We start from the raw sequence: 11,840 nt of genomic DNA, 5'->3' as shown, positions 1-11,840 counted from the left end.
CTCAGGTAATGATTTCCTTAATTTTTGTCTACCTATTTTTCTTAAAAAAGGTTTTGTACGTTTTTTTGCATCCCAGCAGATGATCAGGCTCAGGCAGTTCCTTTGCTTTCACATGATTGTTTTACTATACACAACACAATAGGATTATTGACCTATTCTTGGAAAAGAACAGGAACAGAAGAGTTGTAACACTAATCTGCTGGGACTTCCAGTGCTGGAAGTGTCTCATTCAGGAAAGTTTCGTGATGCAGATTACTCATGTTAGAGTTTAACTGCAGCTAATAAAAGTACTGAAACCCCAATCCAGAAAGCACAAAATGGTATAATTTTACTTACATTATCTGCCTGGTTTGCTTTTTGCAGTCTTTTCAGTAGGCTGGTGTTTAAATACGGTGCTGGCACACCGCTAGAAGCCTAGTTCAGCCTGCGGTCTAATTTACTATACACTTTATTTTCCATGTTACTCTCTGATGCACTTCCTTGTATAATAATATCTTAAATAACTCAAAATAATTAATTATGTACACTTTATAAATTGACTGCATACATTTACAAATTAAAGGAGCCTTGGTACAGCTCTTGCTCTACTTTTTGTTGTGCTCACACCTGTTAGGGGTGGATATACTCTAAAGTTTTGGCCTGTTTATGACATGCCCAACTTTTTAAAACAGTGGCTGAAGTTACCTGCCCTGGGACAGGAAGCACAGCAGAAGGGACAATCTTTTCAGCAATGCTCACAATGTCAGAACACATACTCCTGTTCAGCTGCACACTTGCCATGAATCTACAGCCGTTTGAAAGACACTGGAGTGACTTTCTGTCCTGGTTAGAACGGCTGGGACCAATTCATCCCTGGATGGGTGTAACCCAAAACTGTGTATTCTATAGCCTCCATGCCATTTCCCAAAAACTGCTGTCAGTAGAGGCCTGCAAGGTGGGAAGATGTTCCTGTACCCTTTTATGGAATTCCCCGCTCTGATATCCTTATATGGAATTCCCCGCTCTGATAAGAGGGACTGAGCATCCGCATGCCCTTTTATGGAATTCCCTACTCTGAGGGAGGGACTGAGCACTCCCCCCTGAACTGGAGAGTATATAACTGGGAGTTTCAGAGCCTTGGGGCTCTCTCTCGTGGGACCCAGAGGAAGACAGCAGACCACCGCTGCTCCCAACCAGGCTGAGACCACCACCCTCGACTGGACTGCAATCACCACTTCTGACCAGACTGCAGCAGCTCTCCCACCAGCAGGTTTATTCCCTCTCCCTTTGCTTTGGACTCGGGGGGTGGGCCAAGGTACACCACTTTTGTTCATACCCCAGGGTGCTGGGTTTGTACATTTGGGTTTTGTGGATTAAAACCAATTGTCTGTCTGTATAATTGTACTTATTGCATTATTTTAATAAATTGTTATTCTGACTTATAAATCTCTCTTTTGAATTGAGTTCATTTTGCCTTGCTGGTTAACTTTGAAACCAGCACACTTTCTCAGGCAGTTTACTCCTTTCTCATTGCCAGGTGATTCCAGACCCTTAGAAAGTTCCCAGCTTTCATAGTTGAAGTATGAACTGTGACAGTAGTGGTAGCAGAGGAATTTATTGTTTAGGGTGAGGTGGGGGTTTGATTGGTTTAGAAAACCCAATCCACCCCAGCAAAGATTACACTCACCTTTTACCAGGTGAAGTTCTGATTGATAAGTGTAAGGTAAAACATATGCAGGTATTCTTCCCAAGAATGCCAAGGCAGTGGAAGGATTGAAAAAAAGGTTTATTTCAGATGCAAGGACCACTTTTTTACAATGCAGCGCATCAGACCTTCAGGGACGGAAACCCTTTTATCCTCTCTGTTTCTCCCCTGCCTTCCCAAGGGCTCTGTGCATGTCTGTTTGTGCTGGTTTAAAAGTTAACCAGCAGGGGAAATGAACTCAACTCAAAAGAGAGATTATAAGTCAGAATAACAATTTATTAAAATAATACAATAAGTACAATTATACAGACAGACAATTGGTTTTAACCCACAATACCCAAATGTATAACCCAGCACCCTGGGGTATGAACAAAAGTGGTGTTCCTTGCCCCCCCCCGAGTCCAAAGTAAAGGGAGAGGGGAAAATCCTGCCGGTGGGAGAGTTGCTGCAGTCTGGTCAGAAAGTGGTGATTGCAGTCCAGTTGAGGGTGGTGGTCTCAGTCTGGTTGAGAGCGGTGGTCTGCAGTCTTCCTCTGGATCTCACGAGTGGTAAAAAGGTTCCGAAACTCCCAGTTTATATATTCTCCAGTTCAGGCGGGAGTGCTCAGTCCCTCCCTCAAAGCGGGGAATTCCATAGAAGGGTATGAGCATGCTCAGTCCTTCCCTCAGAGAGGGGAATTCCATAAAAGGGTATCAGAGCGGGGAATTCCATAAAAGGGTATGAGGACAGGAACATCTTCCTACCTCGCAGGTCTCTACTGATAACAGTTTCTGGGAAATGGCATGGAAGGCTATAGAATACACAGTTTTGGGTTACACCCATCCAGTGATGAATTGGTCCCAGCCGTTCTAACTAGGACACTGTTAGGGCTATCTCTCTCACATACCAGAGAGAGGCTGAGAACTTCTCTAGCTATGTGGATGGGGGGGGGAAGCATTGAAACTGCCTTTGAGAAAGAGTTACCATTTAGGCAGAAGGCCTTCCTAGCGAAAAACGAGCTTCTAACTTTTCATTACAAATTCTTCTGGAATTGTATCTATCCCTATAATAAGAGTACAATTTGTTGTAACAATACGGGCAAAATATCCAATGATACAGAGGACAAAAACAATGGGAAACTAGCGTAGCTTCTCCCTCGTTTCACTTTCCAATCCCTGTCTTCTCTAATACATGATCCATATGACAATCTCTGAAAAGTTATAGGAGTGCACAGTTAGTAATGTTACCTGTCATTGTTCGTGCACACTCAGAATAATAAACTCCGATTTTCATATTACAATGGGTAGGTACTTCACTGGTCTAGGAGAAAGCCGTTATCTGTGATACGCTGATTCAATGAGGGATTATATTCCAAGGATGATGTAAAAGCTGATTAAACAGGAATACCAAATTCACTTACGAATAGCCTAGCTCATTAAAGGAGAGCAAACAGTATTAAGCAGTGTCTTACAAGTTTTCTGTGATTCAACTCATTACAGAAGCAATGGTTGTAGCAATAAGGGCTCGATACCCAGCTGTGAACATTGCAGATCAATTCACCCAAGACCTGACAAAACCAGGTAGTGGTAGGAAACAATGCTCCTCACCAGAGGCATTTGGCAGGCATAATTAATTATCACAATAATTAATTATCTGATAGGAGAAATTACAGTTGCAGGAACAAGACTGGACCTCAGTGACAGTTCAAGGACTGCCTGCATAAAAAGGTGTGCCTTTTTAGGCATATCTTAGGTAGGATTTTAGGGAAAATAAATCCTAAATAGCAATCCAAAACTGCTGAAATGGTTTTGTTTTGAATCTTTGAAAGAGCATTCTGGTTTGGCAGAGAGGACAAAGCAGAAATTCACTTTTATTCATTACTAAGCACAGGAACATCTAAAATGCTTCACAATTGGGATTCAAGTCAGTAGCATAATGTATCTTCCCAGGAGGAGACAAAGCTGGACTTTATCATGAAGTCAGTGGTTTTATGATCTCCTTCTGCCTGGGGCCTGTCTCCAGGTTTCAAAAATTTTGTTACCACTTTAGATATTTATAGCTCAGAAGCTTTAATAACAATTTTATAAAGCAACTTATTTAAAAATAAAATCCTGGTTTATTATAATTCAAATTCCACAAGCATGTTAAAGAGATTTTAGTTGGAGAGTGGGGTTTTTTTAAGATAGAACTGCAGCATTCTAAACCACTGCAATAGAATATAAAGCAACAATTCTCTGGCATCATTCCTCTGCTGTTCCTCTTCAGGAAAGAAAGACACAATATTTCCAGGAAAATAATTAATGGAAGTATATCAAGACTTTCTGCTTTGAGTAAGTTAAGTAAATTTTGCATATAGCATAACTCCTTTAGTTCATCCATAGATTTGACATGAAAAATCTAAACTCTTCATAATTTAACCATGACACCTCTGTCACCACAATGCAATCCACAGTTCTTTAGCAAGGTCAAGAACAGCTATAGCTTTTAAGGTAAAAGCCTAAAGAATTGCACTAGCAGTTAGTGAAATTAAGATGCTAAGATACATTTACCTTCCAAAGCTAGATTTATTCATAAGTTATTTAACATAAACTCTAATCACACCAAATAGATGGTAGATGAAAAGTAGTTCCAGTGAGGAAAATACAAGAACTTCAGTTTTCAAACATTTTAAATTAACAAATGTGCTAGCCACCATTTTTGTGGCAAAAGAGACTCTCTCCTGTAAGCAATAAGGGGTTTTATTCAGCTAAAACGTGCAAAGAAAAAAGTCTCAAAGTGAGAGGAGAAATATCACCAGTTCATATTGGACACAAGGGAATAAAATCCTTAGGATTGAATTCCTTTAGTCCATTTTCTTGTCACAAACTTCAGTGGACCTCTTTGCAGCAATTCCAATTGCAACGCCATTGCTTTCAAACTGCAAATAAAAGACAGCATCATTAATGAGATGTCAAAAAAGGACTTCACACCCAGAATAGTAACAGATGGTGATGAAAATGGCTTTTAGAAGCAGGGCTGGTGATGATCTATGAAGAAATCTGCAGCAAGAACCAAAATGGTGGTGTCTCTTTAGATTTACAGATAATTATTGCTTCAGGAGGGGAATAAAGGCAGAGACGAGATATACAAATCTTTGCATTTTGATAGAAGAGATAATAATAAATGCACAATTTAGAAGCACTAAATATTTTCCCCCATTACAAGTGGCAGAGGTGGCTGAAGACTGGGGGGAGGGGGTTTAAATTCTGCTTCATATATCTGGTGTGATGTACTAATTATTTGACTTTTTTCTTCTCTGAAAGAATAGCCGGTCGTTAAAAAAAATAAATTAACTAAGCTGTTTCAGAAAACAGGTGCAATTCCAATCCTTCCAAGACCTACCAGAAGCTGTCTTGAAGCAGCTATTTCTAGCTGGCTCAGTACCAGCAACTCCCTTTCATAAGAAAATAGCCACAAAAATGTCTGTAAAAACACACAACAATTTACTCTTCTGTGATGCCCACCCTTAACTACTGCTGGGTACTTTACCCACAGTTTCCCTGTTGAGCTAAATGCATTAATCTTACTTTATAAATTCCAGATTCATCCTCCTGATCTCTCTTTGTGGCTGAAGGTGCCTGTGGATTTCCAGCGCTGCCTCCCTGACCTTGTTTTGTGGCTATTATTTCTTGCACAGCTTTCTTGGGCCACATACACTCAATGAAAGGTGCAATAATGGGACAGATATACGGTTCCAGAAATTTCTTGTAGACCCAGAGGAGGACCGGAATGACAATACAAGGAATGCACACCATGGCTTCCTCTTGTTCTGTGACAAAGCTGGTGAGGAAAACAAACAATTTAGAATGACAGGGTTCGTATGCCATGAGCTAAGAAAAGTCTTTAAATAACAAATAAAGATTTTAGTTGATATTCAAACATAAAAGATTCTTAAATTATAGACTAGCTGTTAATGTTTCAAAAATGTTGTGTGTTTCAATTTTATAAAGTTCTCAACAAGGGAAACATTCTTGATATTTTAACAAAAAAAGCAGCTCATCAGTCCTACAGCTGCAACTTAGAAAAACAAATTCAGAAAATAAGTTTTTGCTTAAACCACACTAAAACAGTTTAAGCAGCAAGCTGCAGATATTAGCCCAGTTCTTACTATATTATAACAGAGTCCAAAAGGTTTGTTTTTCTTATTCTCTTTTTATTTAAGGTGAAATTAAATGGCAGGACTCTGATCCACCCAATGGCTTGCTACCACTGAAAGGCAGGTTGGTGGGAGGGTGGAAGAGAATTCCAGTCAGGATTTGAGAGAAGAATATGGGTTACTTCCTCCTGTATAGGAGGAATCACTTGATCCCACACCAATCCCATACAATTGGCCAAACTGTTAGAAAATTAATCCTTCTCTCCCAAAACCAGGAGGAAGTCTTCAAAAACAGCAACCTGAAGTCTGCAATGAAAAAAAAGGGGAAAACCAAAGCACAGGGGCAGAAAGGTACAAGTGGGAGAGGAAGCAGTTAAGTAGGATTAGAGGTGTCCATTTCAGTGCTGATGAGCAATTTATACACTCTGCTGCACAGCAGCAACTTTGTCCTTCACATTCCTCCTTTCTAGGATGCTATTTGAATTCCTACATTAAGAAGCAAAACAAAAGCTTTCCAAGATGGAGAATGAAGAGGCAGATATGCACACTTTGTCTGGGATCAGTTTAACTTTTTTTTTTAAGCTATCCTAAAGATTTTTAGCCCTATGGAAGAACAGAATATCAGTTTTTAGTTGACTACTTCCAAGTGTAGTTTTGGCTGCTTCAAATATAGTTTTACAGGATCTACTTTCCGAAGTCAGGGAGAAATCTTCAGTTGAGAGAACACGAATGAGTTAATCCTTTAAAGCCATTCAAAAAGATAATTCAGATACTCTCCACCAGAACTTCCTAGATACTAAATTTCCAACAATATCCTGTGGATTCATCCACCAGCTAAAGAACATAACTGGAGGGAACACCCTAGGCTGTCCTCTGAGGCAACTGCACATCTCTGCAGCCACTTTGTGTCAAGATTCCAGACCAAAAAGTCATACCTCTGCCAGATGTAAAAGCAAGCCACTAGAAGTATAATACCCATCCTAATATAGTGAAATACCGTTCACAAGTTTCTTCTGTGATTTGGTGATGCTCTGTTGCTTAGTTAGCAAGAAAAAAAAAGAAGAGTAAAAGGGCAAATGGTCAGATTTTAATAGCAAGATTATTTGTTTGTGATAGCAGCTTTTGGGTTTATCTGTAAGCCACCACATATTAGGGGCAGCAGAGAGAATATGCCTGACATGGCAAATTTCAGTACGTTGGGTCTTTGTTTCCCATGTTAGTCAACTATTATGGAAACAGAAAAAAAGGCTATGCAGACAAAAAGGCTTTTTTTTTTTTTTCATAAACGACGACCTAGTCTAGAAAGGCTAATTTATGCAATACGCTCCAGTTCTGCCTCTCTATAGGACGACATTCAGGCTAAAATATTCCCCAAAGCCAAGCCAGCCGTCCCGGTTGACAGTAAATGACCGAGCAGCAGCGGCGTTTCCCCCTCCCCTCCCACTGACAAAGGATGTTTCCGAATCGGTGTAGTTCCACTCAAACACGCGTTGAAATCAAAAAGCTCCACACCTCAGCATGGGCTATTACATTTCGGGGTTCACCTCATTCGCTCCCGGTTAACGGAGCCGCTCTGTCCACAGAGAAGGGCTGCAAGCGGCGAGGTGAGGTCAGCCCCCGGCCGGGCTAGAGGAGCGGAGGACCATGAAGGGACCCTTGGGGGAGCAGCCCGGTCCCGGTCAGAGGCCACCCCGCACTCACTTCAGTCGGCACCGACCCAGCGCCGATACCGGCCGCCGCAGCCTCCTCCGCCGCACCGAAAGTGACCCCCGTGCTTCCGACTCACTCGCAGCCAATGGGAGAAGGCGGCGTTCGCGTCATGTGGCCCACGCCCCGCCCCCGGGAGCCGCGTCAGCGCCCGGCGATGCCACTGCGCTCGGGCCGCAGCCACCGCCAGCCGGCCCCAACGGGCCAGGGCAGCAGGGTACACGCCTGCACGTGTTCCAAATTATCTCGTTTTATATATAAATAATAGCGATAAGTCAACAGCATCCCCAGCGTTGCAACAACAGGCATCCCGACTACCGTGCTCACTGCCCGTGGCTGTCCCACAACACCCTGCTTAAGCCTAAGCAAACACACACAATAAATCTAAACTTTTTTATTTTATTTATGTACATCTCTCAGAGATTTACTCCCGAGCCATTAGCTTTTGTTTCTTCAGCTTCTTCTGGGATATCTGAAAAACAAACGCAAAAATGAGAAAGTGGCAAAATAAGAAGACACCTTCCCAAAACATCTTACAAATAAATTTAGTTGTCTTTTGAAGGTACTGAGAACTGTTAGAAATTTCTTCACCTGTTTACAAAATGACCTGCTGATTGTACTTGCACATACATAAGTGTCCCAACAAGTACTACATTGCTTACAGGCTCACAACTTAAATTTTATTGCGGCACATCCCAGCTTCATACACATGGACTGGAAGGGAAGAACAAATTCCCTGTATGACATAAACCCCTGAAAACCATTTTCCAAAGTTATCAATGCTGTGTTCACAATAAATACTGAGGTTGCTCAGAAAGAGCTCTCTTTTTTCATGGGTATTACAAAGGTGTCCTAAGATAGTCATCACAACCCCTCTGCCTGAAAAATGCCAAGTATGAACACTCAGCTCTCCAGATGCTGACATTAAAGAGGACTAAGGGTATGACGCTCAGTACCTTTTTCTTTTGTGCAACTTCCTCCTCTGGCTTGGGAACAATCTGCTCCTTTTCAGTGAGGATCATCTCAATGTGGCACGGGGAACTCATGTAGGGGTTGATCCTACCATGTGCTCTGTAGGTGCGTCGGCGCATTTTGGGAGCCTTGTTGACTTGGATGTGCTCAATGACCAGAGAATCCACATCAAGACCCTGTCAGGGAGGGGAATAAAATTTGTGACTTGTATTTTATCTTCAAATAAATAATCTCCACAGCAAAAATGTGAATAATCATCCCTCCAGACACACACCACTGCTGGCAAATAAAACAGATGAACTTGGCGGGGTCATAGAACTAAGCAAGTGCCAAAGTCAGAAAAACAGAGACTACCCCCTACGCATCACAATCAATTTAAAATTATGCCAATGGCTCAGAAATAGACAATTATAATTTCGTGGTTACTCCAGAGGTGTCCTAAGATAGTAACTCTGATGGCAGTGGTGACTAAATTAAGCACCAAGTATATTACAAAGACACAAACTGATCAAGAGTCCACATTTTGCTTTTTTTTTGTAGTTTTTAAGAGACCTAAATACCACTTAAACAGTTGATAACCATGTGCAAAATATGTCCCTGTGAAAAATTATTACTCCCATTTTAACTTGAAAAACACACACAGCCTAATTCAAACAAAGGGTATACCAACATCTCAATACAATTCAGATACGTTGACAAAGCAGGTGTTACCTGGCCTTCCACATCAGAGACACCCAGTTCAGGAGTGCTGACACACAGCATGACATGAACACTTTGCATTCGGTAACACTGATGCGGCCTACCTTGAGCTCAGCATTGCTCTCTGCATTTTTGAGCATGTGCAGCAAGAACTCTGCACTCTTCTTGGGCCAGCGTCCCTGTGTCCAGCCCCACTGCTTGGCCTGGAAGAAGACAAGAGTTCCATTTTTGTCCCAGTACAATACAATTTACCCTTCAGGCAATGTTAACTTGCCATTACATCCCCTTCTATTAAGACTGCATAACAAAACAATTAAATTTGATCAATTACTTTACACTGCAAGTAGATGCAATGCTGTACTGGAATTAAGAGTAACTCTTCTCTCCCTCTTGAGCAACCTGGTCTACTGAAAGCTGTCCCTACCCATGGCAGGGGAGTTTGAACTAGATGATCTTTAAGGTCCCTTCCAACCCAAAACATTCTGTGATTCTGTATTTTAATACAAGGTTATCATCAACAACGACAGACTATTCTCCATACCATCTCAAACTCATTTTTTTCTCTTAACCAGCCACAGCATCCTTCCCACATTTTCATTTCAGACCTCACCTGGGCGCATCTACCGACTCCCCCGTTGTAGCGCCGGAAGGGAACACATTGCTTCTTCAAGGTTATGTCCTTTAAGTACTTGGTGGCCTTGCGGATGTGCATGCCCTTTATGGCCTGGGCAGTCTCTCGAGTGTTCTAGCAATAAAGAACATAGTGAAGCTGTTAACACATCTTTAGAAGTTACAACATGAGCAAAACCACTCCTCTCTCTTTCCTGGATCCTATTATCTTTGCTACAAACTCAATTTAAAGGAAGTACTCATACACAACCCCCCCACACCCCTAAATTAAAGAATGAAGAATAAATAAAAACACTTTTTTTTTGCTACCTACTTTTTTAACCCTTGGTATGACTGCCATTACTGAATTTGCAGCTCTAACAAATCTATTGTTTTTTACCTAATGGCTAGATCTTTCCAACCAACAAAATAAAATTTGAATATTTATACTTTTCATAGCTCCTCCTTGGCCACTAATCTAAAGAAGCAAGAGCCTGAAGGATAAATTCCTACTAAAACATCAAATATGGCACCTCAGAGGAAGTGATGAAAAAACAAGATACAAACAATTTAAGTATCTCTGTAAGTGAATTATAAAGGGGAGAAAAGAAAAGGCTCAGAAATAAAAATTAAGGCTTAAGTATCAGTGCTTAAGACAACATACTAAATGCAGAAGTCAGAGAGTAACTATAATCCTACCTGATCATAGTAAAAAAGCAAATCAAGTGAAATATCTTTTCACATGAATTATATACCACTGTGAAGCAGAAAAGCATCTGCTCAGCTTTGGTTTCGTGGTTAACTTAAACATGTCCTGGATTCACTGCCACACCTAAACCTTTTCCATAGGAACCTATGTCGTCATGCCAAACACTGCATGCCTCCCCGCCATACTTCTTTGACCAGCAGCATGAGCAGGTGAATCCAATGTTGCTTCCCAACAACCAGAAAGGCAGAGTAAGACAAATGAAACAAATCTCACATCTGACACTATCCCCATTCTTCCAGCTAAATTCACTGTAACTGTTTTCCTAATGTATTATATTATCTGTATTAGAGTGTCTTACTCTTAGGACACAATCTCTTATTTTTGATCCTGTGGATGAAAGCCAATACAAGCAGCTAAAGCAAACACGGGCCATAACCTACACTACCACCCTCAAGTAACCACATAATGATACAGAATAAGAGACACCCCCTTCAAAAAATGCCCCAACAGAAAATAACAAAACCAAACTGAAACTATATGAAATTGCATTTCTTACTATACGCACACTGCCTACCTTGAAATGCACTCGCAGGTTGGATCCCCGTGACTTGCATGCTGGAGAGAAAAAAAAGATGAACTTCTGGAATTAAAATCTCAATGGCTTTGGTCAAGTCCTATGCAAACATTCATGAAAACAACTCACATTTCGTGGGATTCTCTGGATCCAGAGAGTAACGCACCATTTTTGGATCTCAGCTGCCAAAAAAACCCAAAAACAAACAAACAATTACAAAACCCCATATTAAAGCTTCTAACACAGTTAAGCAGAACCTGGATTGTTCACCTTACTGCCGATAACTAACTACAGAAGTTGCTCAGAAATTACGCTGTCTTTGCACAATTAAATCCAAAGGTGTCCTAAGAAAGTCATCACCACAGCCATGGCCTCCCCCTAGGGCCTGCTTCGATCTCACACCAGCCAGCTACCCCAAAACTCGCCATCTCCACCCTCTAAACGTCCTCCCCTGCGCCAGCTCCGCAAATACCAGGAGAGCAGACCAAGCCAGGCGGACCGAGATCTCAAGCCCTCGCCCTCTCATCGCCTTCCCGGGGCACCTTGAGCAAGATGGGGGCAGATTGGGACAGCTCGCTGACGGCCACAACTCCTCACCTAAAGACAGCTACGGGGAAGAGGAAACATAGGGCATGCCGGGAGCATCGAGAGCCACCCGCTCTCGCGAGAGCCCCGGCGGAATTTCGGCCAGGGAGCGTCGCGAGCCGCGCGGAGCGCGGGGCGAAGGGAGTGGGAGGGATCATTCGTGAAGGCGCGGCGACGGGAGGGGTGA

General features: G+C 42.0%; 1 protein-coding gene and 2 non-coding genes across 3 annotated transcripts; all 3 read right to left on the bottom strand.

Moving 5' to 3' along the window:
- Positions 1-7,929: 7,929 nt before the first annotated feature.
- On the bottom strand, positions 7,930-11,237 carry LOC113960666 (60S ribosomal protein L17-like). Its single transcript, XM_027670333.1, has 6 exons — positions 11,198-11,237; positions 11,069-11,109; positions 9,787-9,921; positions 9,281-9,379; positions 8,462-8,653; positions 7,930-7,977 (listed from the first exon to the last, which is right to left on the bottom strand). Exons 1-6 carry the CDS (start codon positions 11,235-11,237, stop codon positions 7,930-7,932), a joined length of 555 nt encoding a protein of 184 aa, XP_027526134.1.
- Positions 8,311-8,378, bottom strand: LOC113960672. Its single transcript, XR_003532074.1, has one exon. It is a non-coding gene; the product is annotated as a small nucleolar RNA SNORD58 (small nucleolar RNA).
- Positions 11,238-11,364: 127 nt separating the features above from the next.
- LOC113960673 lies at positions 11,365-11,433 on the bottom strand. Its single transcript, XR_003532075.1, has one exon. It is a non-coding gene; the product is annotated as a small nucleolar RNA SNORD58 (small nucleolar RNA).
- Positions 11,434-11,840: the final 407 nt, after the last annotated feature.

The sequence above is a fragment of the Neopelma chrysocephalum genome, unplaced genomic scaffold (assembly GCF_003984885.1).
Source record: "Neopelma chrysocephalum unplaced genomic scaffold, ASM398488v2 Primary Assembly neopelma1_96833, whole genome shotgun sequence".
In the NCBI taxonomy this organism is placed as follows: domain Eukaryota; kingdom Metazoa; phylum Chordata; class Aves; order Passeriformes; family Pipridae; genus Neopelma; species Neopelma chrysocephalum.
This window is presented reverse-complemented; position numbering and strand designations above follow the sequence as displayed.